Source organism: Cyprinodon variegatus, unplaced genomic scaffold, assembly GCF_000732505.1.
Source record: "Cyprinodon variegatus isolate N-32 unplaced genomic scaffold, C_variegatus-1.0 Scaffold14, whole genome shotgun sequence".
Classification (NCBI taxonomy): domain Eukaryota; kingdom Metazoa; phylum Chordata; class Actinopteri; order Cyprinodontiformes; family Cyprinodontidae; genus Cyprinodon; species Cyprinodon variegatus.
The window spans coordinates 2,584,069-2,611,007 of NW_015150467.1; the positions used below are offsets into that span (position 1 = coordinate 2,584,069).

At 36.6% G+C, this 26,939-nt stretch overlaps 2 protein-coding genes across 4 annotated transcripts; both read right to left on the minus strand.

The window, feature by feature from the left end:
* Nucleotides 1-1,121: 1,121 nt before the first annotated feature.
* LOC107089898 (calcium/calmodulin-dependent protein kinase kinase 1-like) lies at nucleotides 1,122-19,865 on the minus strand. Of its 3 annotated transcripts, XM_015382933.1 has the most exons (18): nucleotides 19,502-19,865; nucleotides 16,075-16,212; nucleotides 13,886-14,218; nucleotides 13,751-13,798; nucleotides 13,619-13,672; nucleotides 13,490-13,541; nucleotides 11,491-11,618; nucleotides 11,250-11,286; nucleotides 11,150-11,171; nucleotides 10,955-11,043; nucleotides 9,150-9,349; nucleotides 9,013-9,066; nucleotides 8,851-8,924; nucleotides 6,001-6,088; nucleotides 5,798-5,926; nucleotides 4,576-4,679; nucleotides 1,882-1,932; nucleotides 1,125-1,710 (listed from the first exon to the last, which is right to left on the minus strand). In XM_015382933.1, the coding sequence occupies exons 3-18, from the start codon at nucleotides 14,129-14,131 to the stop codon at nucleotides 1,629-1,631; spliced, it is 1,458 nt and encodes a 485-aa protein (XP_015238419.1). In that variant the 5' UTR covers nucleotides 14,132-14,218; nucleotides 16,075-16,212; nucleotides 19,502-19,865; the 3' UTR covers nucleotides 1,125-1,628. The 3 variants fall into 3 exon arrangements, with proteins under 3 accessions (XP_015238440.1, XP_015238419.1, XP_015238430.1); XM_015382954.1 differs by lacking the exon at nucleotides 1,882-1,932 and having other exon boundaries at nucleotides 1,122-1,710; XM_015382944.1 differs by lacking the exon at nucleotides 19,502-19,865 and having other exon boundaries at nucleotides 16,075-16,920.
* A 2,102-nt stretch (nucleotides 19,866-21,967) lies between these two features.
* On the minus strand, nucleotides 21,968-26,522 carry LOC107089975 (mitochondrial uncoupling protein 2-like). Its single transcript, XM_015383072.1, has 6 exons — nucleotides 26,055-26,522; nucleotides 24,743-24,950; nucleotides 23,814-24,017; nucleotides 22,983-23,084; nucleotides 22,724-22,904; nucleotides 21,968-22,651 (listed from the first exon to the last, which is right to left on the minus strand). The coding sequence occupies exons 1-6, from the start codon at nucleotides 26,175-26,177 to the stop codon at nucleotides 22,528-22,530; spliced, it is 942 nt and encodes a 313-aa protein (XP_015238558.1). The 5' UTR covers nucleotides 26,178-26,522; the 3' UTR covers nucleotides 21,968-22,527.
* Between the last annotated feature and the right edge of the window lie 417 nt (nucleotides 26,523-26,939).

A 26,939-nucleotide genomic window follows, 5' to 3' on the forward strand; every position in this document is an offset into this window, starting at 1 on the left:
AAAAACAGCTTATTTCCCTGGGCTGTCTCTCCAATGAACACAGCAAACATCTCACAGTCTGGATAGTCAGCTACTCTGCTTGGAAACCAATAAGCGTACTGCACTTTCACAACATGGGTTTTTCTTCATATAGAAAAAATTATAAAAATAATGAATTGGAGACTGTGCGCACACAACTGCATCTTTACATCATTTTATTTCTTCTTAGTTTTTACAAATTGATGCTTATATGCGCTGATATGATGTCAAACACCTTCTTTACTCACAAACTTGGCCAGTAAACTTCATTTTGACTTTGATATTTTCAATTCTATTTCTAGCAATAAATAATGAATCTTACAAATGAGTCTGTATTCTCATTTGCTTTATGATACAATACCTCCTAAAGTGTGCCCATTCTGTTAAAAAGTCTAATTTTTTGCATGATATGGACGGTTTCCTAGAGTGGAAGGGAGACAGGGGGCACAACAAAACCAGATGAAACAAAAATCAGATTAGCTGCTCTAAGTTCTGGTGTTTAGTTTTGTGGGTGAGGAGGAGGTGCATGCCCAGAGTGAGATTAATGTCACAACTCACTCCAAATATTTCAAATGTATTCATTTGAAAGCTTTTAGAGCAACACAGTGCAGCTACTAGGGGTGCTAGACCTGCACCTTCCAGGCTCACTGTCCCTGAAAGCAACTGGCAACACTAACCTGGATGGGTTTTGGAAAGACTTAAAAGAGTTCATGTTTCATGGTGGTCTCTGTTCCTGTTAGTGATGCACAGTGTTATGTTTCTGAGTTTCAGTGTTTGTGGATGTTTGAGTCAGAGTTTTTTTTTTCTTGAAAGAAAAGCTTCAGGCTTATAAACATACAAATTTATCCAGAAGTATACACTTTAGGAAACAGAACAGCACTCAACAGAAATTATTGCAGCACTTTACTGTATCTATTTGTTAGTTCAATAGGATCTTTGCTGTTAAGGCAATGCTGCCCTCTTCTGGTCTTTAATCAGAAGTGCATAAAACACTCAGACCTTGGACCTTGTCAATTCCGATTAAAAAAAATAAAAATAAATTTATAATTTGATTTTCTGGGTAAATGTGAATATTTTAAACTTCTAACACACTATTATGAATAAAGGCTTTTTTGTTTTTAATATCACAAGTAACTACATGTGGTCATTTTGTGTTTGATGATTAACATTATACCTTGGATGTTGCATCACACATAACATAAAATATTAAAACCCCAGTTTGAATGACTTATTTATTTATTTCAGTGCTGTAGGAAAACATAAAAATACTTTTCTTTTGGATAATATTTACATTCTTAGTCTATACATTCATTTGAGATTCAAAGACATTCAGGCCAGTTGTAACCTAAGCTTAATGAGAAAAACTAATAAACACAAAATGGACAAAACTATATCTATTCCTACTATTAAACCCTTAAGCACAGCTAGTGTGTTATTCTAAAAACTATTTTAACCTCAAGATCTTCTGCACAGAGTTGGAACATGACTGACTGTATGTTACCATATTGAGCAGGCAAAAAATTAATGAGAGAAATAAAAAGGACCAAATAAATGTACAAAAACTAGCTTTTATGTTGCCATCCTGCAGCTTTAATCCAAATCCTGTTACTTTAATCTCCATTTTCTGTGAATGATTCGTCCTCATACAAATCCTCCAACTCTCCTTCTCTGCTCCCTTCTCTGCTGATTTTCCTGTGGGAGACAAATGTTTTTTTTTATCTGTTGAACATATTAGGTAAAAATACAGTTAAGGAGCATAAATGGGGGAAAGGAAGAAGACTAAACAAAAACACGATGAGCTGAACTACAGATAAAGCGCCATGTACGAAGCTCAGCCTAAGATGCTTCCAAAAAGCAGTTTACCTTAAGGATGGATGAGGCAGAGGCGAAGACCCCAGTAAGCCCCAAGATCCTCTGCAAGAAGGGGGTGGGATATAAAGGGAAGAGTTTATACCCCAAAAAACTTTATTATACTGTAGATACATTTTATTAAAGCATTGCTGCAGCAGTTTAAAGGTGACATCCAGATCCATGAGGCATTTATTGAGAGAATAAGGTGGGAAGTGTAAGGAAGGCAGGAAGTTAACAGTTTTTTACGTGTAAACAGATTGTAGTTTAGGGTTAGAATAAAGGATAGGAATAGTAGAAAGTACCTTTATTTTCAATTGCAAATGTCTGTGCCTTAACAGATAAATTAATACAGAAGGATGTAACGCTCAGAGTACATTTTAGATTGCGATGAGATCTCTGGGCAAACAAATCTACCAATATCAAAACCCAAAGATTGTTTCCACTTAAGTAAAGTCAGACTAGCAAATCTTTATAGCACATAAATTGTTAGTGTCAATATTTGGCCTTTTCTTGTGATGAACGATTTGACAAGATGCAACCATGGATTTGTTTGTCAACATAATCAGCCAAATACATCACATAACTTTTAAACATTTAAGCATCCAGATGTAGCGCTGCCAAAATGCCAGAGATCAATCATAGCATCAGCTTTTAGAAACTTGCTGAACCACTTCGTTATTTGCGTGCAATGATGTCTTGGTTATATAGAGAATGGTCTGAAGAGTAAGCTGCAGTTATAAAAACAAAAAGGTTTTTTTTATGTCAGGGGTCAAAGGACAATAGGCTGATCTATGCTGAGAAGTAGATATGCAATGGTAGCTCAAATGACCAACATATATGAAATATCATCTCAAGAAAGCTTTCAGCAGATGGACTACAGCAGCAGAGGAAATCAATTTCATCTAAAAATAGCAGCATGACAAAGATTTAAATTACTGGATTTTTCTCCATGTTTCCTAGTTCTTAATAAAAATAGAGCATCTTTGGGATGTGGGGAATGAGAGATGGACAGCTGAAAAATCTGCTGTTGTTGTGTCAACTTGGAGTCAGATCTGAGGTTTGTTTCTGACATGTTGTCACATCCATACAATGAAGCAGGGTCCGACCGGCCACCGGAAGACGCCCCGAACAAAAGCATTTATGTTTTGAGTTGGCAATGCTATTATATTTCAGCTTTCATAAAGCTCCAACATAAGGCTGTTCTATAAAACACTTGCTTCAACCTTTTATCATAAAAAGGTTTAATCAGAAAAAACTTAAAACAGAGTACCACTATTTATCTTTTAAAATGAAATGACTTAAAATGATTAAGTTAAAATGACAAAAATAATAACTACGTAAAGTAGAAAAAAAATGTATTTGGTCATTTATTTGTTGACTAGCATTAAAAAGATTTCATAGCAAATAATTAAATTATAAATCCTTTGATTTATTGAAATAATTAGGTCATTGCGAAATATTTACCCCTGTAGAATGCCTCTCTTAGTTTTCAGGTGAATGTTACATTCAAATGAAATTTGAATGAAAGCACATAAGCTGTGTTGCACTTCACTTCTTCATTCTGCATTTGTATTGGAAAGGCCTCCATCTACTGGAGTATTTATGTCATATCATAAGATGTCACAAAAACATGTCTTCAGATAAGGAACAGTTTGAAATCATTACTGCAACCCTTTGGGAGCAATCCTATCCTGAACTGTTTGAATCTACCATCATCGTCGAGCTTCAACGTTTTACAGGAGAATGAACTCTGCACTCAGTTTTAACAGTACAACTTCAAACATTTTATGGGAAATGGACATCGAAGCTGTATTAACGGATGAAGAATAGTTTAAAAGATGGAAAATGTATTGGACAATATAGAGGGACTGTATATTTACAAAGTATAAGATACTACAAAGATACTACTGGGCTTCAGCAAAACATTTTAGACTGGGTCTGATGAGTAAATCATTATTTTATAGAAGTGTTGGGAAGACGCCAGATCTCTTATACCGTACATAGTCTGTGAGAATGTCCAGTCATTAAACCTTTCTGGCTACTAGTAGTATAAGTGATTGGTTAGGAAGAACTTTATCTCTTTGTCCTAGATTCTGTTTACTGAGCGAGAGAGAGCACAGAGAGCTAACATATCATGGGGGATAATCATGGTGGGGATGTCAGTGGCTGCCAGAGTTATTTTAACTCCTTGGAAAACCCAAACAATCCCAAATATACAAGAACGGGCCAATAAGTGATGGAAACAGCTTCATATGAGTGCATGCTAAACAGGTTAAAAAAAAACAGGGACGCAACTGGAGTATCAGCATGGAATAAATTTTTGTCAAACATCCAGATAAATAATTTTCAGGAAGGGAAATTATTCTAACAATATGTTATTATGGCAATAAATCTTAATGAAGGTTTGAAGTGTCCAGGCTGGGTTGTTGGACTTCCGCATTTGACTTGTATTTCTATTTGAGAACTTCTTTTTTATCTAGTTTCTCAACACAGAATCAATGCGTTTCACAAGTACATGACAGACAGTATGAAGCTCTTCAGAATCAGTGTTGGCATGCAGGCTATATGTGAGCGAAACACTACATGTAAAGAATGGAACTGATCTATTTTTAATCCAAGCATCTGCTCGCTGCTTTGTTCTGTTAGAGGCCTAATCGCAGAGCTGGCAGATAGGAGCAGACAGGATTTACAGAGTAGGCTACTTACGTAAGAAGACCTCCAGGGGCAGACATGGACCTCTCTGCCCGCCGGCCCTGACACTCGAAAGGATTACTGAAAGAACGTTTCCTCAGCATGGCCTTCACAAGAATCTGCAGTGGACATTAGGAGTCTCAATGGACATGTAACATTTCTTTATCAGAGGCTAGTGAGACAACACTTTTCCAAAAAAGGGATCAAATCTGTCATTTCCCTCACAATAATAAACAATATCTCCTTTTTTTTATCCTGGCAGTTTGCTCTGATTGGCAAATATATATATTTAAAAATCCCCTCAAACTTTGTTGCACATTTTCGCTTCATAAACATTAAATTTAGTGCATGTTATTGAGGTTTTATGATTAAGACCATCAGCGTCGTAAATATGAAGAAAGGATGAAATGTATAACCATCCATGATCCCAGTCAGATACCGGATAAGGAACATTTACAAACACAATTTCTTTTGTTTCTTATAGATTTATAATTTGATTTAGTTCAAAACTTTGAATAGGCCATTCACACAAAAGACCTTTTATCTTATCGCTCTCACTGTATGTTTTGGGTTTTTTCCAATTGGAAGTCAGACCTCTGCCTGACTGTAGTTTTTCACAGCCTTTAACAGCTTTTCTTTTAGTAGTACTCTGTATTTGGAGCTATTCATTTTCCTATTAGCTATTACCATCTTCCACATCCCTTATAAAGGAAAAAATAAAATACAATCATACAGTATGATGCCTCCATCACGTTTCAGTGGTTGTGTTTCCATGATGATGTATAGTTTATATTGTCTCTGATCCAAGATCATCTGCAGCGTAAATGCCCCTATGTGGTTTGTGGTAAATTATAAACAGCTTTTCTGATATCTTTCATTCATTTATGGCTTTCTTTTGTTCCTCCATGAAGGGAGTTAGGAAATTCTAGAGGTCCTGTTGAGGTTTTTTTTCTATCTGATGTGTGAATCTCTGCAGCTCCTCCGGAGTTATCAAAATCCCCAAAACACAAAAGAAGCTTGTGGTTGTTGGATAAAAGGCTTCAGGAGGTTTAAAGATATTTGCAAGGTTAAAAGATATTTGTTAACCTTGTTAGAAGTTCCATGCAAAACACATTTCTAGTGTTGCACAGCATTGCTGGCTACCATACACACTACAGCACAAGGAAAATTAAAGATGGCATTTCTGAGCAAGGAATACTTCTCCCAGTGGGTAGGTGGTGGACGGTGTGTAGCTCACCACGGCAGACAGGCTGGGGATGAGTTTCACACTGTTCTGCACCTCCTCGTCAGTGACCTCCACCGCTGCACAGTGCTCCTCCTCCAGAGGGAGAGGATTCGAGCCATTTTCTGTTACCCAAGGATGGAGCTGCAACACACACACACACTATGGTAAACAAGCTTACACTGCAGTAAAGCAATGTGTAGAGTTCCCAGGCTCACCTTTATTTCAGGTATGGTGATTCTTGTTTCAGGGTTTTTATCCAGCATTCTTTCAATGAGATCTCTCAAATCATTGCTTATTGAAGGGCTGTTAATAAAGGAGCAACAAAAAGCATTTGTCATAGAATCTGTTAATCTGTCTGATTTGAGCGCTCTATTATAACTTAAATGCAATCCCACATGAATTACAATAGCAGCTATCTATGGAGTTAAAACCTGTACCAATTTTAGGGATATGACCTTTCCTCTTCCTAATCTGGTATTTGATGTTTAACACAAACAGAAAATTGTAATTGTATTGCTTCTGATGCTAAGACTGGAGGGAGACTCCATCCACTAGCCTGCATACCTCGTTGATATGCTTAAGTAAGCGTGATTTAACTGGAAGTAAACGGAAAAATGCTGTGCAATATATAGTGTTTGCAATATTATCCATATCAAAATTACCTTTGTGACGATAATTTGTTGGGCAGCTCCCAAATCTATGCAGTGTTGAAAAGTGTGTTTCATTCTTTTTATTTTTTTCATTTATGAAGCAACGAGTGCAGAAGTAAATGCAATGGAAGAAGTCCCTTTAAAAATAAAAGCTGCTTTTTAAAAGAAATGCATGTTTAATTTTTGCACATGCAAATATTGGCATTTTTTAAATGGTTGTTTTAATTTTAATTTGACCAATACTAAAGGACTAGTTGTTGTTCGGGAGTTGTAAAATGCCCTGTCAACAACTGGATATCTAACATAAGAAACCATAAATTATTGCTTTTACAAAAGGTTATTCTTGACCTCCATCTCTGATGATGCAAAGCAAAGAAAGCAAAGGCCACCCTTATAAAAGAGGACTCAATCTGCAGGGTTCTTTAACTGGTTAAGGAAATGTTAAATAAAATAAATCAAATTAGAAAATAAAATATAAGCTGATACATTTATAGTTAATGAAAAGTAGAGGAGTTTTGAGCAGGAGGATTGAAAAACAAAGATTGCTTTTAATGTTTAACATTATTAGATGTAATATTATTCCTTTTAGTGTGCATCCTGTTTACAACTAAGGACAAATCACAAAGTTCAACTAAGAAAATGGAGTAAAACAAAAAAGGCAATTATTTGGCTTTACAAACAAAACAGAACTACCTGAAATACAAAGAAAATGCACTGAAATGACAGAATCAAACAGCAAACTTAACATCTATTTTTTAGATCATCTAGTTTTTACATATGCATATATATATAATATATATATATATATATATATATATATATATATATATATATATATATATATATATATATATATATATATATATATACAGAAGAGTTATATGTGCATATATTTTATCTCTTTTATTTTTATCTTTATTATCTATCTGTTGGATGTGTGTCTATATATATAAAACTGTAACTGGAGCGTGTAACAAAAGTAATTTGCCTCTGGGATTATTAAAGTATTTCTGATTCTGATTCTGATTCTGATATGGACCTAAATCAGTGGCTGCCTGTATTGATAATACAGGGAATATAATTACAGAGATTTGGTATTGTAAAATTAAATACTGTAAAATCAAATACTGTAAAATCAAACACTGTAAAATCAGACATAGTAAAATGAAACATTCTGAAACAAATATTGCCATTAAAATACGTGACTATAAAAAGAAACGTTGACACTAATAATGTCATAATGTTTCTACACTGCTACTCTGTTTTTCAATGAGAAATGTTTTTAGCGTCACTGCGCTTGTGCTCCTTTGAAATAGTGCAAATCAAGAGAACTTAAACCATAACATAAGATAAGTACTGTCAAAATAGTGCTGGTAGTAAGGACAGAGCAAACAACAAAAATACATAATTTCTTCACATGTACTCTGTGCGACAAAAGCGTCTTTATATGTTTTATGTGTTTTTACTCTAGTGCTTCAGCCGTTCGCTACATTTGTGTAATTTTTGCTTTTTGCAGTTCTCTTTTGGAAGACTGTAGTCCCAATTTGACCAGCATTATCTCTGTATGGGTATTTCATGTAATGATCTCCATAAGGCCAAAGGCTATCTGGATTTAGCACAGCAGTCTGGAGTTCCTTTACTGAATACTGTTCTTAAGGTTGATCCGGCAAAAGATGAAAGGATAGGAGGTAGGAACAGGAGGTAGGAGCTACAAACTGAGATATTCAGAAGGACCCTTGCTTTAAACTCTTAGAAAGATAGGAGCATATGGCAGCCAGGGTCTTTCAGTAGTAAATATCTATATAATTAACTACAGATTAAAAAAGATATATTATTTAACAGAAAACTTTTAGACTCTCCAAAAACAGGGGCACTGATGTCAGCCATGGCTGTCTGTTATTGCTGCAGCACCTGATCAATCCACTTAATATTCATGTGAGTGAAGTTAGCACTAGGTTCAAATGAACTATTGTTCATAAAATTATGGACCAATTACATAGCTAATAATGAAAATAGTAATAGATTAAAGAATCTTTTCTATAGCTGAGGACTGACATCTCTCTCTTACTGAAAAAAGGTGCAGCTTAAAAAGAGAGAATAATCATATAATCATCAGTATTGCTGTTTACTTTTATTATGAAAAGTTTCAGTCACAATGTTTGATTCTACTGTACCAAATCTGTTTTTCAGTGTCAGTGTAAGAGATCAGTTATACAGCACCATAAACAGCATCATAGAAGATGAGAGCATGTTACCATGGCAACAGGGATAAAGGGTAAATTTCAAAATCACTGATAATTTTAACAAAAACAAAGTAAAAGGTCAGGTAAGCAGCATGGCTTCTTGTTTCAGAGCTTCTATAGTTTATGATAATCTTTGAAAGCTTTTAGTCAAGATTTAGTTTTATTTGCTTACTTTTCTGGAAAATCCACAGCCTCGTTCTTGATCTTATTGTGCAGAGAAATAACGTAATCATCATAAAATGGGCACTGGAAGAAGACAAGTAGGTTACAAATGATAGACAAAATAGAAATAAATATTAGATTTCTCATACAAGCATCCTGCAGGTAACATTACCTCCCCAAAGACAAAGCTGTACAGTGTGATCCCCATCGCCCACACATCTAACGCCTGTGGAACAAGCACACCGACTGATAAGCTTCATGTTTACAGTCTGTCAGTAAATAAACAGTGTCCACTGATTGACAATTCACCTTTCCATTGAAGCTCTGCTCTTGCCCTTTTATCATCTCAGGGGCCATAAAGGCTGGCGTCCCCGCCGTGCCTGACAGGAGGGCGTCCGGCCCCTCGAACTCGTTGCTGATACCGAAGTCTGCGATCTTAACATGACCATCATCCCCGAGCAGCAGGTTGGAGGGTTTGATGTCTCGGTGGATGATCTTATGGTAGTGCACTACACACAAACACACACACAAAAGCAAACACAAAAGCACACCCATACACACAGAAGAGAGTTGTTGTGGATCATATGGTGAAAAAAAAAATTTAAAAAAAAATCTTAAATGCATCCACAAAAATGAGAATTCAAAATTTCCATAAAATAGACATATTATAAAATTTTAGATGAGAAAAGGAATAAGAACATATTTGTTAATGAAACAACAGAAGAAAAAAATCAAACAAAGCAAACTTTAGCATTAAAAAAACTAGAAAATAACTCAGAGGACAGATGTCCGCCAAGCAGCAACTTTTGCCCCGATTTGTGACCTACACCTAAAACTCACACATGATGTGGATCATTACCAAATTTTAATGAATTATTCCTTGGCATGAGGCACACCTGTGGTATCAATATCCCTAAAATCCTTTCCTAAGTTTATAAATAAGGCACAGTGTGTGTCTGCAGCCTCTGGTGTCTGTTCTGCTTTCTCCATCATTCACTCTGCTTTCTTTCTTTCTTGTTTGTTCAGCAGATCGAGACTCCAAGTGTGGCATGGCTCAACTTTACTGTGTTTTTATCTTCAGTTTAATACTTCTGGACTTGTTTGAGACTGATGCTAAAGCTGTCAATAGTCAACTTAAAAATCCTGCATCTGGATTATGATGTAAGTCTTCACCAAAATTTAATGGACTCTTCCTTAGACAGAGGTGCACCTCTGATAAAAAATCTGTTCATAACTTTTTAAGTTATCCTGTACACAGACGGAAAAACACACCAAATCGCCTAAAAACAAAACCTTCTTGGCAAAGGCAATAATCAAGTTGAAACGGATCTAAACAATTATTTACCGATGAATTAATACATAGCTGAGTTGTTTAAAACCATGGAAACTTTTCTAAATTTTCATGATTTACCTGGTTGAATTATCTCTGTAAAGTAGCTTGAGATGACAATGAATATTTTCATTGCATTTCATATAATTTTTAAATAACTAAGACATTGAAATATTTCAATCAGTTTTCTTGTCTTGTCTAGTTCTGATGAATTTTTATCAGGTATTTATGTAATGTAAATCCCTTTATTGTCCGATAATGGGGAAATTTGTTCTCCGCTCAGTGGGCTAACCCACTAGGCCAACACTCCCCACATTATAAATTTATGTGTGACAACTCTTATCACTGGAAAACTTAATGTTCAAGTAAGTCAACTTTTCTTGAAATAAGTGTATTTTTCCTTGATTTGAGCAGGTAAGGACAACAATTTTCCAATAAAATAAGAGATTTATGCTTAAAATAAAAAATGAACCAGATTACCTTATTTTAAATGCATGGCATCTTATTAGCTTATCTAAAGAGCAAAAACACGCCTTCTGTTGGCACATCATGTTTTTTACCTTCTTAAATACAGAAATGTATAAAGGTTTTTACTTATTTTGATCCGTTAATAGTATAAACGAGGTACTTCTATTATTTAAAGAAACTGTAGTTCACTACAAAAATAATATCCCCTCGCTAAATACAACATTAATTAATGTATGTGTCGACCCATGACTGAAACAAGAGTTAATCTGACCCAAAAGCTCTTAAAGAAATCCTGCCGAGTCCTTTTTTTACTCACAGTACTCTATTCCCAGGACGACATCTCTGAAGTAAAAGCGCGCCTGCTCCTCAGTTAAAGGGTTGTCTGTGGGCACCTCCAAGACCGGACTGAAGTGACGAGAAGTAAAAACCAAAAATGAATCTTATTGCATCGTATGGTTGCCTCCTCTGACTTCTAACACTTCAAACTAATTGAATAATAAACAAAACATACCCCTCTTTCATCAGTTCGAAGGCTTAAGAACAGTACAATCTGAATTTAATGATTATCCTGAATTATTTTGCCACAGTAGACAAAGTAAATGCTTCCCTACCCATGTGAAGTCCATCTTCCTCAGGATCATCCAGCACCTGCAAGATATATAAACACTATATGTTAGTTAATCATTTTTTTGGTACTCTATAAAAACAGAAATAGCACTTATGAGGAATTACATTTGTTTCTATTTGACAAAACGTGTCCATTGAGTTTTGCTTAAAAAAAAAATTTATGCACTTTGTTCTGTGGTCTGATTTTTCTGGTCATATTTTTTAACTTGTCACTGTCTCACTCACCTCTACCAGTTTAACTACGTTTGGATGGTCCAGCTTCTTAAGGATGGCGATCTCTCTGTACACTCTCTCCAGCGGCTGCATGAATTTGGGGATTTGCTGACAGTTTGATCCCTGAGGAGGAAGACGACCTGGAAGTACAAGTCCACACAAACAACCCCAGTCTGAAAGAAAGTCATTTTGACCTTGGGCTTTTAATGAGCTATCTGCTACATCCCTGCTTGGCATGAGGGATTTCTCCACAACTAACAAGTCAGGCTAATCCAAATGGTCCTGTTGCCATTGCCAATGGACTTTTGTTAATGATCACTGGGTAAAACAGGAAGTGTTTAGGCATCACTACCATTTAGAACACATATAAACTGTATTATTGTTGAATTGAGGTAATTAAAGGAGTATTTCATACTTTTTTTTTCTTTTTCACATAGTGAAATGTATCAGCAACAGTGGCAGAAATGAGTCCACATAAAAAAGCTGAACACCACGCTAGACAATTGGCTCAGTTAAGAACAATTACACAATCTACTTCAGAATACATTATTTCATTATGGCCAAATCTTTAAATGTTTATCCCTTAAACATAAATCTTTTTTTCCAGCAGCCATTTGTACAGAAGCAGTGAAAGGAAAGAGAGAGAAAAAATCTGGAAATGAAAAGTTAGATTTTTTTTCCCGCTCGTTTTATTTAAAAAACCTTGTTAGATTTCTAGGTTTTTCTGTTTTCTCCACAAAAACAACGCAGGAAAAAAACAAAGTTTTAGTTTAAACTTCTAAGTCTTCAGGCGCTGCAAGAGAGAAAATTTTTTTTTTCTTTTACTATCTCATCACAAAAGATTATATCTAAGATCCAACTATAAACATCAAACCTCCATATCAGCCGGTATACAGAGAGCTCTAACTCTGACCTGCATCTGATGCGAGCCTCTGCTTCTTTAAAACCACCACTGTGAATTGAACAGAAGCCTTGTTTTTTGCTATTTTTAACGTCTCCAAATTTAGTATTTTTAAGTCAAAAGTCTTGACTTATATAACTCCAAATGTTTTTTAGGGTCAAACAGATGTTTTTAAATCAAAATATAACTTCCTGCACTCACCTACAATGTAGCTGGAAGCACCACCCATATGATGGACATAATAGGTATTACAAGAAACAAACAGTAAAATGAGTTGGTGAGGAAATAAAAAAAATCCTCTCTTGCAAGACTTGAGGAAAAAAAAAAAAGATTTTAAAAATTTAAACCGGGATTTTTTTTTTTCTGGCCTTGTGTTGGAGAAAAAAAGACAGAAATCTAACCAAGTTTTATTTTCTTTTTTTTCCCATTGTGTTGGTGGAGAAAAAAAAAGAAGAAGTTAAATCCAGGATTTTTTTTCTGATTGTAGATATGTAGAAAAAAAGACTTAGAAATCTAAACTAAGAGTTTTTCCCCCACTCAGTTCTTTGATGTTTGATTTTTTTCTTCTTGCCTTTCAGCGAAGACAACACAAAAAAACGATAGTTGGCCCTTTTTTAAACCTTATACCTGTACATGTGCTGGATAGAGGAAGGAGAGCTCTGCACTACTGACTGTTTGCAGTCTGTATCCATCCTAATATTTAGATTATAATATGGAGATTATGTATCTATATACAGTAGCAGCCATTCAAAATGATCCTTCCCAGTCAAATGCCAGCCGAATGGCAGCACACTTCCTGCAAAATCCCCTCCAACTTCCAGCCACTTGGCGTGCACATTTTTTTTTACTCTGACTCAACCCTTGCACTGAATTACAGCGTCTAACCAGGAGATGATGCTACTCTTTAGATCTTAATGTCCACAAATCATGACAGAAAGAATATTCTAGTACAAAGATTGATGTTTAAAAAGGAATTGAAGGGGACCAGCCAAGAACCCATCAAGGAAAGTGGGGACATTTTGAATGGCTACTACTATACAGTAGTTGCAGCAGGAGGTATGGTTAAAAAGCACCAATTCAACACCAAGAAACAAATGTTATTTCACTCACGCAGAAATCCACACAGCTTCATCAGCCTCTTCTTTGACACTACCTTCATCGCCTGATTAAGAAAAAATAAGTTAATGATGTTTTCATAAAGCCACAGTTAGTTTTAGGACATTTAAAGGCTCAACCTACGTAGTGCTGTTCAGAATCCTCATTATAGGCTAGCTTCACCACTCCATATGAGCCCTGCAAGAAACAATAAGACTAGTTTTGTAACTAAACAATCATCAATGACAACTGTGTGTTTTTAAATGGATGTGTCACCTTTCCAATCTCTTTCTTCAGTTTGTACTGGTTTAGCTGGAGACAGTCCTATACCGGTGGAATGGAAAGTTTCAATCTCAGAGTCTCATTTTATGCCCAGGTACAGTAAGTCTGAAACAGTATGAGTCTACTCACATCTGCGTCGGTGATGGACACCCGTTTGGTCTCAATGGTCGGCTGTCGGGCCACGCGGCTCCCCCTCTCCTGCAGAGACATCTTCCTGTCTGCGAGGCGGGCCCTGTGGCCTGCGGCTGACCTGTGGGCTGTCGGCCTGAAGCCGTTAGTAGGGGACAAGCGGTTGGGAGCTACGTTTATGGATGCCATCATGTCGGCAAGCTCGCCCTGGGGATCTAAGTCCATTTCTGGTTTGTCAGAGCTCATGGTTTCCCTTGTAGTTCTGCGTTTCCTCACAGTTTAATGTCCCACAGATGGCTCAGTGGGGTCGGCAGACAGGGCATCACTGCATCCCTGAGGAGGAAAAGCATCAAGAAGTAAATCTGAAGTGTTGTATGGAAATCATATGAAAAGACGCAAAAAGTCCCTAAATTATTACTTTACAACCCAAACCTTGATGGCCCAGTTAGTTTCCTACTAGTCTGATTGCATTAGGTACCATTTTTAGGCCTTAAACTTCTAGCCTAAAGCTTAAGAGGCTGCAATACTTAACATCATCGTCGGCATACAAAAGGACAATTCCATAGTAGAGTAATCTTTGGAAAAAAGTCCTGTCAATGTGAACAAAACTTTAATTTTGGTTGCTGCTTTTCTGAATCAAGGGTCTGTGGATGAATGAGGACTGTATCTTTGAGCGAGGATCATTGGGGCTCCTCTTCCCTTCATTAAACACATTTCATTCCAGCTGCCCTCTGGGAAGAGGCTATGCAGCATTCAATGCAGGACCTGCAGGTTCTGAAACAGTGTTTTTCCTGCTGCCATCAGACTGCTAAACTGTTTGCTTTTATCATTCTGGTGCTTGTAGCTTTGATTACGTACATAAAAACCCTTAACATCTCGTTTCTGCTGCCACGAACAGTAGCAGAAAACCACCAAGAGTTGACCATGCCAGAGGCAGCTGTTTCCAGTGACAGCACATTGCCGGTGTACGGGGGTTTTCTGCTGGTCTGACAGCAAAATAATATTTCAAGGCAGGATCATGATCTTGATGAAATGACTGCACAGATTATGTTTTGAGGTTGACTTTCTTACTTAAAAACATATTAAAACTACTTTTTTCCCACTTATAACAGCAAATATAGCAAAGCCGCTCCCTGCCAATGAACAAGAGCAGCAGAAGCATCAGATGCATCTGAACACACTTTACTGGATACTCTTCAGGAGCATCGAGGATGCTCTTGAGTTGAACCATTATGTGTACAAGCATCAAAAATGAAGCGGCAGATGCTTTTTTGCTGCTTCAATCGCGTGCTGTCTAAATGCAGCATAAGTTTCTTAAAATAAAAGATAAAGAAACTGCATTTTTATTCTTTCTTTCAACAAACGGTTGATTACATGGTGATAGAGGATATATTGGGAGAAGACGACTCAGAAAAAAATTAACACATCTTAAATTTGAGCTCAGTAAATTAAAACATTGTTATATTCCTTTTAAACACGATGGAGCTTCACCTAAATCACTCAACATGATCTAACCTTTGCTATGAATCCTTTTTCTTTTACAATCTGCGGCTGTAACATTTGGTTCTCTTTAGCATTCTATCGCTTTTTATGACAACAGCATTGCTGACAACAAGCTCACTAAGAGGAAAACATTCAACTTAATGCTGTAACTACTACAGCAGCTACAACAATTAACTGTGAAATGAGTAAAACCATTATCTATGCAGGTTAAAATGAACCCCTGCATGTTATTAGCTAAATTCTCAACCAGCTGGGTACTTTGGGGGGAAAACAAAGACCAAAGATAGATTTTCACATTTGTCTAAAAATAATAAGGAACAGATTTTCAACAGAAAATGTGAAATTTCCGTCCTGTGTCCAGAGCCTATCAGTAGATCACAATCCCCTCTCTGTGAACGAGACTCACTGTTACCTAATATACTGTACAAAGAACTGAAAAGCCTCTTATGTCACTTAGTGGGAAGCTTTAACTGGCTTGTAACGTCATATTTACACAGAGCACCAGACTCCCATACATATACACAATGTTTACAAATGTAGTCTGATGCAGCACACTGGGACATTAAGGAGAGTTCATGTTTTGTTTTCCTATTTTCATGAACTGAAGGAAAACACATGAACTTTTCAGATTTTCTTTAATATTAGCCTTAAAACTAATAGAAACTGGAGCTAAAAGATTTACTCACAAGTTGGAGGCGTCCTGTTCCCAAGGTTGTTTTTGTGAATCGGCATGCTGATGGCTGCAGAGGCTCCTCTTGCTCTGCAGGACGTTTACTGAAGCGGTCAGGGACATCAGCAGTGCACGTCTTAGGGATTAACTCAGGCTACATATAGATGAAGCAGAGTTATTTTGAGGACAGATGGACACTCAGTTGTGTTTATACAATCACAGCACCATAAAAAAACAAATATGATGCTGTCATTGTCAAGCAGGCACTGCTTCATAATAACTTCTATCTAAATATAGGCAATATTGTTAATTTTATTTCATATATTTGATCAGATTGATTGAGTTTTGACAAAAGGGAGAAACAAATCCCAATGCTATTTTTACAGAAATGTTAAACTACTGTATGTATCATTTTCTCTTTAGGTCAGTCTCATTCTTATCATCTATTATTTAAATCAAATTTATTATGTATTCATTTATTCAAGTTTGTAAATTTAAGAGTGGAATAATACTGTAAAAAAAAAAGCATCATTCTCACCTAATGTAAATACAGAAAATAATTTGAATTGTGGGGCTGGTGGTTGGATCAAGACAATAAATCTCATGTTGAAATAAATCTAGAGCCTTTATTAATTTAATCACAAGTCAATATTAACAAGACCCAATCCTATGGTTTAAAGTGTTTTTCAAATCCAGACTCAAAACTTTCCTGTTCAGACAGTCTTTTCCCATCTAGTTCATATGCATCACTCCAATATTGTTTACTTACTTTTCTTCCTTTGGCTTTATTTTACTTCCTGCTGTTTTGTTTTCTGCGGCATCTTTATGCTTGTACTTTTTAGCTTCTTGTTTTTAATGTTTTATCTGCCTGTACAGTGTCCTTGGGTGTTTTGATAAGGCGCTTTCAAATAAAACATATTATTATTATTAAAGTCTCAATCATTAACAAGTCATAATGAGTTATCCCTGATACCTTACTGAGAATAAGAAAAAAAAAAGATTGGGATCAATATTTAATTTCCAATGTTATTTAACATGGTAGTTGTTTACTTTAAGGAGAGACTCAAGAAATTTCAAGAAAAGATGCTCAAGTCAGTCAAATCACAAGTTGTAAGGAATTAAGTTGAGCTAAAGCCACAAAATGTTTCTAGTTTACCCAACTGAGATCTCAAGTAATCAGACCAGTGACTTGAGTCAGACCTCCAGTATGAACTGCACTGTTGTCCCAAACACACCACCTGAAATAGCCTTCCTGTGTAACAGACATGCAGTGACAATATGGAGTTACAGTACATGACAACTTCCCACTGACTGCATGCAAAACAAACAAACAGCACAAATTTGTGAAACTAACATATATTTATTTATCTATTGCTTGTGTGCCGGATGCTTACTAATACTGCCCAACTGGCCAGGTGCCCTGCAGAGAAAAAAAAAGAAGAAAACTGCCCCTGACCTGTTTTAAAGTTTTGTTAAGAGTCATTTTGATTATGTTTTGAGATCCCTTTTGTTAGGATATAGATAAGAATAATCATCCTCATTCAGTAGTTTCAGTTATCCGTTTGTTAGAATAGAGATACTCTGCAGTTTATATAGATAGACAAACATTCTTCCCCTGAGTGGGTTTATTGGAAAAATCTGTAACTGGATTGATTAGCATGCTTCAGCAACATGGGTATCAGATGATAGCCATACATTAACACCTATTTCTACTGATGTCTTGTGGAGAAGTGAACATCCTTTGTCGGGGTGTACCCAGCTGTGATGCATGATGCAATACTTCTGCAACTGCATGATCTGGCTGGAGTCTCAGCTTTGATCTCTGTTATCATTTCTCTATCTTTTATCTGAAATAATAAAAAAAAAGAGTTCAGTTTAAGAGTTGTCACTTTAATACGTAGAGGCTTTTGACAGCAGACACAGATCCCTCAGCTGTAATTGTTTAAAGAATATAAATATTTTGGCATCACTATGATTGTTTTAGATTCTGAGATTCATTTTTAAACATTTTGAATACTTCATAAAAGGTTAATCTGACTGACTTGCTTATAGTATCCATTCACCCAGTGAGATGAATCACATCGTTTTAATAACTTACCAAAACTGACATTTCAATTTTTATCCACAAGAACATTTTCAAGTGAAAAGCAACTTCACAGGAAATACAAAAGGCTCCAAATGTTGTCATGTCTCTCAAAATATTAATTTGATAAATAGAACAACTTTTTACTAACACATAAAGATGAAAAAAAAAAAAATTCCAAAACATTGATCACAATGGTCTTAAAAACTATGACAATTAGTCTAATGTTTAAAGCTGTGTTGATTCATATTGGTGATGAATTTTAGGCTCTAAAGGATTTGGCATCAGAACAAGGAAAGAATCCCTCCATCAAACTTTATACCACAGCCTTATCCTGCTTGTGCCCCGTGCTTTCCTTTGTATTTCAAAGAGAAACGGTGAACATTCCTATCTTGTCATTTTCACTTTCAGAGTCAGTAACTGATTCCTTTTGATGGAGGGTTGAAATAAAAACAAGTTAAACGCCTAAAGGTCAAAGGTGGCTTGAAGGAATATAATTTAGATAAACTTAGAATTATCATTCAAGGCAAACCTTGGAAAGATTTGAGACAAACTGTGTTTAATACACTGCTGCTAAAGCTGCTTTCTTTTGTTTAATTTCTTTGGTATTTTAGCATTAAGTTTTATTGTTTTGGAAAAATGCAAAACCTTGCTTTTAATTCTGCAAGTCTGTCTGTGCTCTCATTCTTCTGATGTGCCTCTGGAGTTTTAAATATAGGGTAAAATGTAATTACCCTAACTGTACAAGATGCTTCAATAAATTAGATTATGTTTTTTCAGTGTTACATTAAAAACATGTGGGTCGTTTTCCTGCTTCAGGATGAAATACTTAATCTAAAACTGTCTAGCCCAGCTGTTAAAAAAAAAAAAAAAGATTAAAATGGCCTGGAGTTATACACATGTTGTTCAGAGTTTCAGTGTGTTACAGCTGGCTTTATTTCTTTCCCTGTGTTCAGTTTTGTGTTCCTGATTTCATTTTGTAATTACAGACTTTTAAAAAGAGAAAAAAAACAACAATAATTTAAACTGCTGCTGAAAATCGTCTTACTTGCTAGAGGCATGTAAGGAATTTCAATTTCAATTTGATATACAGGGGGGTACGGAAAGTACTCAGACCCCTTTTAATTTTTCAGTTTTTGTTTCATTGCAGCATTTTGTTAAAATCAATCAAGTTCATTTCATTTCTCAGTAATGTACACTCAGCAACCCACATTGACAGAAATGTATAAAAAAAAAAGTAAAACTGAAATATTACATCGTCATAAGTATTCAGTCCCTTTCCTCAGTATTTAGTAGAAGCACACCTTTGAGCTAGTACAGCCATGAGTCTTCATGGAAAGATGCAACAAATTTTTCACACCTCGATTTGGGGATCTTCTGCCATTCTCTCTGGTAGATCCTCTCCAGTTCTGTCAGGTTGCATGGTGATCGTTGGTAGATAACAATTTTTAGGTCTCTCCAGAGATGCTCAATTGGATTTAGGTCAGGGCTCTGCCTGGGCCAGTCAAGAATGGTCACAGAGTTGTTCCCAAGCCACTCCTTGTTATTTTAGCTGTGTGCTTTGGGTCATTGTCTTGTTGGAAGATGAGCCTTCGGCCCAGTCTGAGGTTCTGACCACTCTGGAAGAGGTTTTCTTCTAGAGTATCTCTGTACTTGGCTGCATTCACATTTCCTTCAATTGCAACCAGTCGTCCTGTCCCTACACCTGAAAAACACCCCCATAGCATGATGCTGCCACCAAGTTTCACATTTGGGATTGTACTGGGCAGGTGATGAGCAGTGCCTTGTTTTCTCCACAAATACCGCTTAGAATTAATGCCAAAAAGATCAATCTTGGTCTTACCAGACCAGAGAGTCTTTTTTCTCATAGTCTGGGAGTCCTTCATGTATTTTTTGGCAAACTCTATGAAGGCTTTCATATGTCTTTACTGAGGAGAGGCTTCCGTCGGGGCCATTCTGCCATAAAGCCCAGATGGGTGGAGGGCTGCAGGGGTAGTTGATTTGTGGAACTTTCTCCCACATCCCTACTGCATCTCTGGAGCTCAGTCACTGTGGTCTTTGGGTTCTTCTCTCGCTCACCAAGGCTCTTCTTCAACGATTGCTCAGTTCGGCTGGACAGCCAGGTCTAATAATAATAATAATAATGAATTTTATTTATAACGCATTTTACATTTGACTTCAAATCTCAAAGTGCTACAAAAATTAAAACAAGTTTAAAAGACCATAACATTAAAAACAGTAAAAAGAGTAAAAAGACAGTCATTAAAATCAATACATTAAAAGGCATACGTAGCCTATTAAAAAATCTAAAATCAACAATTGTAGGGATTTCTAAAAAGGAAAGTTTTTAGTCCTTTCTTAAAACAATCCACCGTCTGTGGGGCCCTAAGGTGGTCTGGGAGGGCATTCCACAGATGGGGAGCTGCGGCTTCGAAGGCCCTATCGCCCATTGTTTTTAGCCGTGTCCTGGGTGGGGCCAGACGGTGCTGTTGGCCTGACCGGGTCCAGGAAGAGGTGTGTGGTGTGAGCAGTTCAGTGAGATACGTGGGGGCCGCACCGTGCACACAGTGATGGGTGTGCAGAAGAATCTTGTACTTTATACGGGCGTGAATGGGGAGCCAGTGTAAAGTGTGAAGGATGGGATGGTCTAGGAAGAGTTCTGGTCGTCCAAACTTCTTCCATCCAAGGATTATTGGGGCCAATGTGCTCTTAGGAACCTTGAGTGCTGCAGAAGTTCTTTGGTAACCCGGCCAGATCTGTGCTTTGTCACAATTCTGTCTCTGAGCTCCTTGGGCAGTTCCTTCCACCTCATTATTCTCATTTGATCTGACATGCTTTGTGAACTGTAAGGTATCATATAGACAGGTGTCTGCCTTTCCTAATCAAGTCCAATCAGTTAAATTAAACACAGCTGGCCCAAATGAAGAAGCAGAACCATCTTAGAGAGGCTCAGAAGAAACGGACAGCATGTGAGTTACATATGAGTGTCACAGGAAAGGGTCTGAATACTTATGACCATTTGATATTTCAGTTTTTCTTTTTTAATAAATTTGCAAAAAAAAAATTCTACATTTATGGGTTTATGTTCCAAAAGGCTTCTGGTAAACCACTAGCCCCACAGATGGAATTCTGTGTCACTGAATGTCGTAGCTCTCTTTTTTCTATATATATTTTTTTTATCTTTACATGTATTATTGCAATTCTATATTTTATGCTGTAAATCTAATGGTTTAAAGAATTAGTTAAAACACTTTTGAAAAATTGGACCTTCTAATTCCAAATGTCAGTATAAATGACAGCCACTGAGATGAGAACATTTCATTGGCTGGCAACTTCCCCGTGACCAAACCCTCTGGAGGGGTGAGTCGCTGTTCAAGAAGACAGCCTCATTTAATCATTAGATGAGTATAAAACTTGATCCTGAAAAGATAACATTATTTTTCTCTGCACTGTATTGTGTGAGAGGCTGCCAGTTTCCTCATTTAGATAAGTACACCTGGATACCCTTCATCTTTCTAACACATGCCCTGGGTCATTACGGCATAAGTTATTTATTAAATTGTATGTCAGGTGAGAAAATCAGCAATCAGCTGATCAAACATAATGTTCACAGCTGAGGTTTATAAAAACAGTATCATCTAAAAATACAGACTGATAAATCAAGCTAATTTATCTTCAAAATGTGTCTTCTTCTTATGACTCAGAGCTTCTTTGGGCCAGCTGAAGAGCAGTGCTTAGCAACAGTTGGGAGACAAGCAGCAGTGCATTACTTAAAACTATTATGATCAGGATTTCCAAAAAGTATCATTAGTACTACAACAACTTTTAACTCTTTAATTTTTAAGCGTCCAAAAAACTGTTAAAACATTTTATTTGAAAAAAAAAAAAAAAGGCACAAAAGTAAGTTGACTGCTTCAACACTTCTGTAGTTTCATAAATTATTTACTATTTGGTGTTGGGTTATTTCAAAGTATTTGAAAGAACTTCTTCTTACTGGATCCTTTACCTGAAACCTGAAAATAAGCCGACATCCAAACCTGCTGTGGTCCTGTTGAACTGGTAGAAGCAGAACCACATTAAACTGTGTTAGTCTAATCTTAATATTCAGACTTTTCAGAAAGAGTACCGGTAACTGTACTAACATGAATAACTTTTAAAAGTTCTGATCCAACACATTAATCTGATTGTTTTAATGGTCATAAAGTCCCTCTGGTTATCAAACTTTTTCTAAAATAATAAGTTCAGTAAAAACACAAAAAACCCGTTACAATTATTACATTAATAATGATCATCAATCATTCCTGAAGAATGGCCTTTGAAGAATGGCTTCTCTGGTGAAATACTTTGCAACTGTTCACTACCAACATTCCAGCTGTTAACCAGCAATCAAACTGTTCGGATCCAAGGCTCCCAGGAGCGTTGAAATCTCATCACAGCTCTCTGAATCTGCTCGTAGCTGACAAACATCACTATGTTCCAGGATCCAAGGCGCAGGAAGGAAGGCATAAAGCTAGAAAAAAAAGAAACATATGATCACTGAGCTTTTGGATTGAATCTCCTGGTTTTTAACAATGACACCTACCCCTTATAGAAAGCTGAGGGCCCCTCCTGAAGCAGCATTGTCAGAGCGCATTTTACGGCACCGCTATACTGCCCAGGAACTGAGTTCATGAAGCGGGTTTTTACCACATCCACTGGAGACGCAACGATTGTGGTGCAGAAGCCTGCTGCAAAGGCTGCGGTGAAGTGACAAGGCATGTTGTCTGCAGTGAAAAATACAGCAAATACTTAAATAAAGTCTGCAAACACTCATAAGGGATCAACAGGGGAAGGGCAACTACCTGTCATCAGTTTGCTCTTCAGGATTTGCTCTTTAATAATGTCATACGTCACCAGCTCGGAGCAGTTCACAATTGCGTTGCGAGTTATGTTCAACAGACAGCCTAAACAAAATAAGTTTTATATAAATTAGCAGGGGAAAGAAAACAGAAGGAATCAAGGCATAAACACCTAAATTAAAAATGCATAATGGTCATTGCACACCGAGATTGTTCTGGTACCAGACAGGGTTTCAGGCTGGGGGTGGAGAAAGAGCACACACCTCCAAACTGTGCATACTATCCCTGCTCAGAGACTAAAACAAAACGGGATGGAGGAGAAGTGAAAATGCGTTCAGAGGATTATTTATACAATGATTATAGAATAAGCATGAAAGCTTTGGAGTTTATTAGCTCTCAGTGAAGAATACTTTTTACTGGTGGCATGCCGGGTAATGGTACGGTTGTGTTGCACGCACCAACACTACATTCCCAGGGGAAAACATGATTGTGTTTTTCTTTTCTTTTAATTTTTTTTGTTGTGCTTTGCATGTTTGGATTGTTTTGGTATTTGCTTTCCCCCCTTTAATAATCCAAGCTGGGCTGAAGTCCACAACCTCACAACAAAACTGTTCATAATAATATTCGTATTCATAAATTTCCCCTGATTACTTTCAATTGCTCAGTCCATCGATGCAATGACTGCTCCATTTGTTTATTTTTCCAAAAAAACAGAACATTAGTTCACATGCATTATGCCTAAACCAATGTTTGTTTTTACTCCACGTCCAGACATGCAATAGTTCTCATAAACAATGCAGACAAAGTTAAAAAGAAGTGGGACTTTGAAAATACCTTTCCAAAGCCCTCTGAGGCCTTCATCTCTTGCTATGGTCTTATAAGCATTGGTGGTGCTGCTGTACCTCTTCACAGAACCGTGCTCAGGCCGATGAATCTGAGCCTGGAACCTGACCTTCACCACGTCGGTGGGCTGAGCAAAAGCTACCGCCATCGCTCCTGTGGTGGAGCCCGCCAGAAGTCGGGTCCCGAGTCCAGGATCTGTCACACAGCAGTTCATGGTAGTTGGCAACTACAAGCAACTTCACAGAAACATGCAAATTGTCAGTCAGATTGTCAAATTTTTATGACATGTAAGATTTAAATTTTTCCTATAGACTTAGTTCAGGCAGGCAGCTGTAGGCTGACTGGTTCTTCTTGGCCAGTCAGTTGAAAGCCTTGATATATATATATATATATATTTTTTTTTTTTTAATAATTAACAGTGACAGAGAAGCTGGCTTAATAAGGCCTTTGATTTCCTCTTCAGTGAGAAATCTGATGTGTGTTCTACATCCTAAAAGCGAGAATAACAACTCCAACTCTATTCTTTCCCCCTTTTTTTTAGGTTCATTAAGGAAAAAATAGATTTGTTTTCTAATATGGAATCAATAAAAATGTGTGGACAGATAACTAAAGCTAAAGTAAATGATTTTAATGTGCTTTGGTGTAGCTTTTGCTGTTTGACACAAGAGAGCAGTGTCGGATATTTAAAATTTAAAGACATGTTTATTCTTAGAACTTCTCATTTACAAGCTGAACAAAATCCAAGCTGTGTACTGTTTGAATAAGCTTTATATAAACCGTTTTTTTACCGCACTGTGAAAGTAAGCCACTCATAGTTTTAAAATATCACATTTTGTTTGTAATGTAATTGTTGTTTCAATTCTTAATATCAGAACCCTTTAGAAAGGCGTTACAGGTAGCTTTTGTCAGCAGAAACATACTCTCTGATCCGTTGGCATAGAGCTGCTTCATGGTGTCGTACAGACCGATCCGTATTGAGGAAAAGCACATCTGTCTGTGTAGACCTGCCAGGAGCCCATTGTATAGATTTTTTGGCCCCTCATTTCTCACAATAGGGATGATGGTGCCAAAAACACCTCGGTACTTTGGCTTCTCCCCTTTTGTTAGAGCCTTAGATTCACCTTGGACCTGAAGAAATAAAAAAAACATTTCGAGACAAAGAAAAGGTCGGTACTTAAATCTCCCTCTTGGACATTTTGCCATTGATCATGTAGATTTTGCAACCACATAGGTCCAAATATGTAAACAGGATTTTATTTGAAAGGCAGCACATATTTGTGAAGTCAGAGGAAATAATTTGTTTTTCAAAACTTCTGAAAAATGAAACAATCCATTGCAAAATAGAGAGACTCTATTAAATGAAATTTTTAACCCCATTTAGATGTGGGCTTTAACTAGGCCTTTCTAGGACTAAATGTTCTGATGTATTTTCTCTGCTGTTTTTTTTTAGTCACGGTGTGCTGAACTTTAGTTTTTAAGCCTCCAGCAAATCCCCACAGTATAATGCTGCCACCACCCTGTTTCATTCTGGTTATTGTGTTTAGGGTGTTTTGCATATTAGACAGGATTTTCTCATCTCACATAAACACCTTTTTCCACATTTTTGTTCTCTCCTCCATGGATTATGGCAAACTAAAAATAGGTTTCTTATGACTTCTTTTCTATAGTTCCTTCAGGCTGCTGTCCTTATTGTTCTCTCTGTGCCCAGCCTGTATGACTAATCTTAGAAATAAAAAAATCAAAAAGGTTGTATGTTTAAAAAAACCAAACATTTTATGCTAACTAAAGCAAGAAAATTACATCAAATAAGGCCATGGAACTGTTGCTCTTTGCTCTGGAATTTATCTAGAACTAAATTTAAATTGAAGATAATTCATAGATGAATAAAACAGTGCATCATCTGTAAGAATTAGTATTTAACATAGATTTGCAGTATTTAAGCAGTGATTATTGGGATGTTTTCTTAATAAGTAAAGCATTTGATTTCTTTAAGGATAAATGTCAAGGCAGGCTGTTTTGAAGGATGTCACTTCACATAAACTCAATTTTTTTAAATCTGTGAACTGTTCTGCTTAAAACTTTATTATACAAATTTGGATCACATCTAACATTAAAGGATAAAAGTTCAAAAAATGTAAGATCTCCCTTATTATAAATAATTTATTACAATTCCTATACTTTTTTTTTTTTAAACCTTTACAGTACATCCTGATTGTTGTTTTTTTCTTTTACCTGTAGTCGTACTTTGGCTGTGTCCAACGGGAAGGTGACCAGATCAGCCATGCAACCGGCGGATCCTGCTGAAAAAATCTTAACAGCTGTTGGAGCCGAATCAGATTTTCCTCCTCCCACCATTTTCAAAAACTTTTAAAGATCAAGTTTTAAAGAAAAAAATAAATAAAAATCAACAGAGGATTCTGTCATGCTGCAACTTCAACAAAGTTTCTTCTGCATCCTTTCAGGACTTCATGTCAGGAAACGAACTACTGGAGCCAACATCAGGTTTCAGGTAATAATAAATAGAATTTGCTTCTTAGAGTATGGTCCTCCTCTTGTTCCATTACTTGTTGCAGCTGGAGGGGATTTGTCTGAAAGTTGGAAAACAAGAACAAGCTGGTATGTTGAGACAAATCCTCGACTGAAGACAATCCATTTACATGTTGATAACTATTCTTAACAGTAACAGACGTACCACACCCATTGTGGTTATGACACAGTGAACAAGGTGTGCTGTGAGCTCTCAAAGTACCTAAAGCTTCACTGCCGGAGGGCGTGTTTTTTTTTTTTACAGCTGATCCACCTGTTTGATCACATGAACATTTAAACAGCTGGTTTGACTGGTGGCAATCTGGTTTAAACCAGATCAGCTTAGCAAATAATATCATAATTAAGTTACATTTACTCACTTTATCCAGCCTTTAAAATGAATCATAGTCCAATTTAAACATTTGTTAACATATAACAATTTAATAAATGTAACAATTTATTTTGGAACTATGAATGAGTGATTCCTAAACAACAGTTGAACTTCATCGAAATAGCCATTGTTACAAGTATCACCATAGTTAAGAGAGCATGCTACGGAAGAATCCCTGCGTGCAACGCATTAGAAATGTA

What these genes read in the sequence shown, in the direction of transcription:
- LOC107089898 (XM_015382933.1), bottom strand. Translation starts at nt 14,131, where the DNA reads ATGAGCTCTGACAAACCAGAAATGGACTTAGATCCCCAGGGCGAGCTT. An exon ending in GCCCCTGGAGGTCTTCTTAC is followed by an intron (nt 1,933 to 4,575) that starts GTAAGTAGCCTA and finishes CCCTTCTTGCAG; the next exon opens with AGGATCTTGGGGCTTACTGG. An exon ending in CTGCCTCATCCATCCTTAAG is followed by an intron (nt 1,711 to 1,881) that starts GTAAACTGCTTT and finishes TGTCTCCCACAG; the next exon opens with GAAAATCAGCAGAGAAGGGA.
- LOC107089975 (XM_015383072.1), bottom strand. Translation starts at nt 26,177, where the DNA reads ATGGTGGGAGGAGGAAAATCTGATTCGGCTCCAACAGCTGTTAAGATT. An exon ending in GAAGAGCAAACTGATGACAG is followed by an intron (nt 22,905 to 22,982) that starts GTAGTTGCCCTT and finishes TTTTCACTGCAG; the next exon opens with ACAACATGCCTTGTCACTTC. An exon ending in CCCTCAGCTTTCTATAAGGG is followed by an intron (nt 22,652 to 22,723) that starts GTAGGTGTCATT and finishes TTTTTTTTCTAG; the next exon opens with CTTTATGCCTTCCTTCCTGC.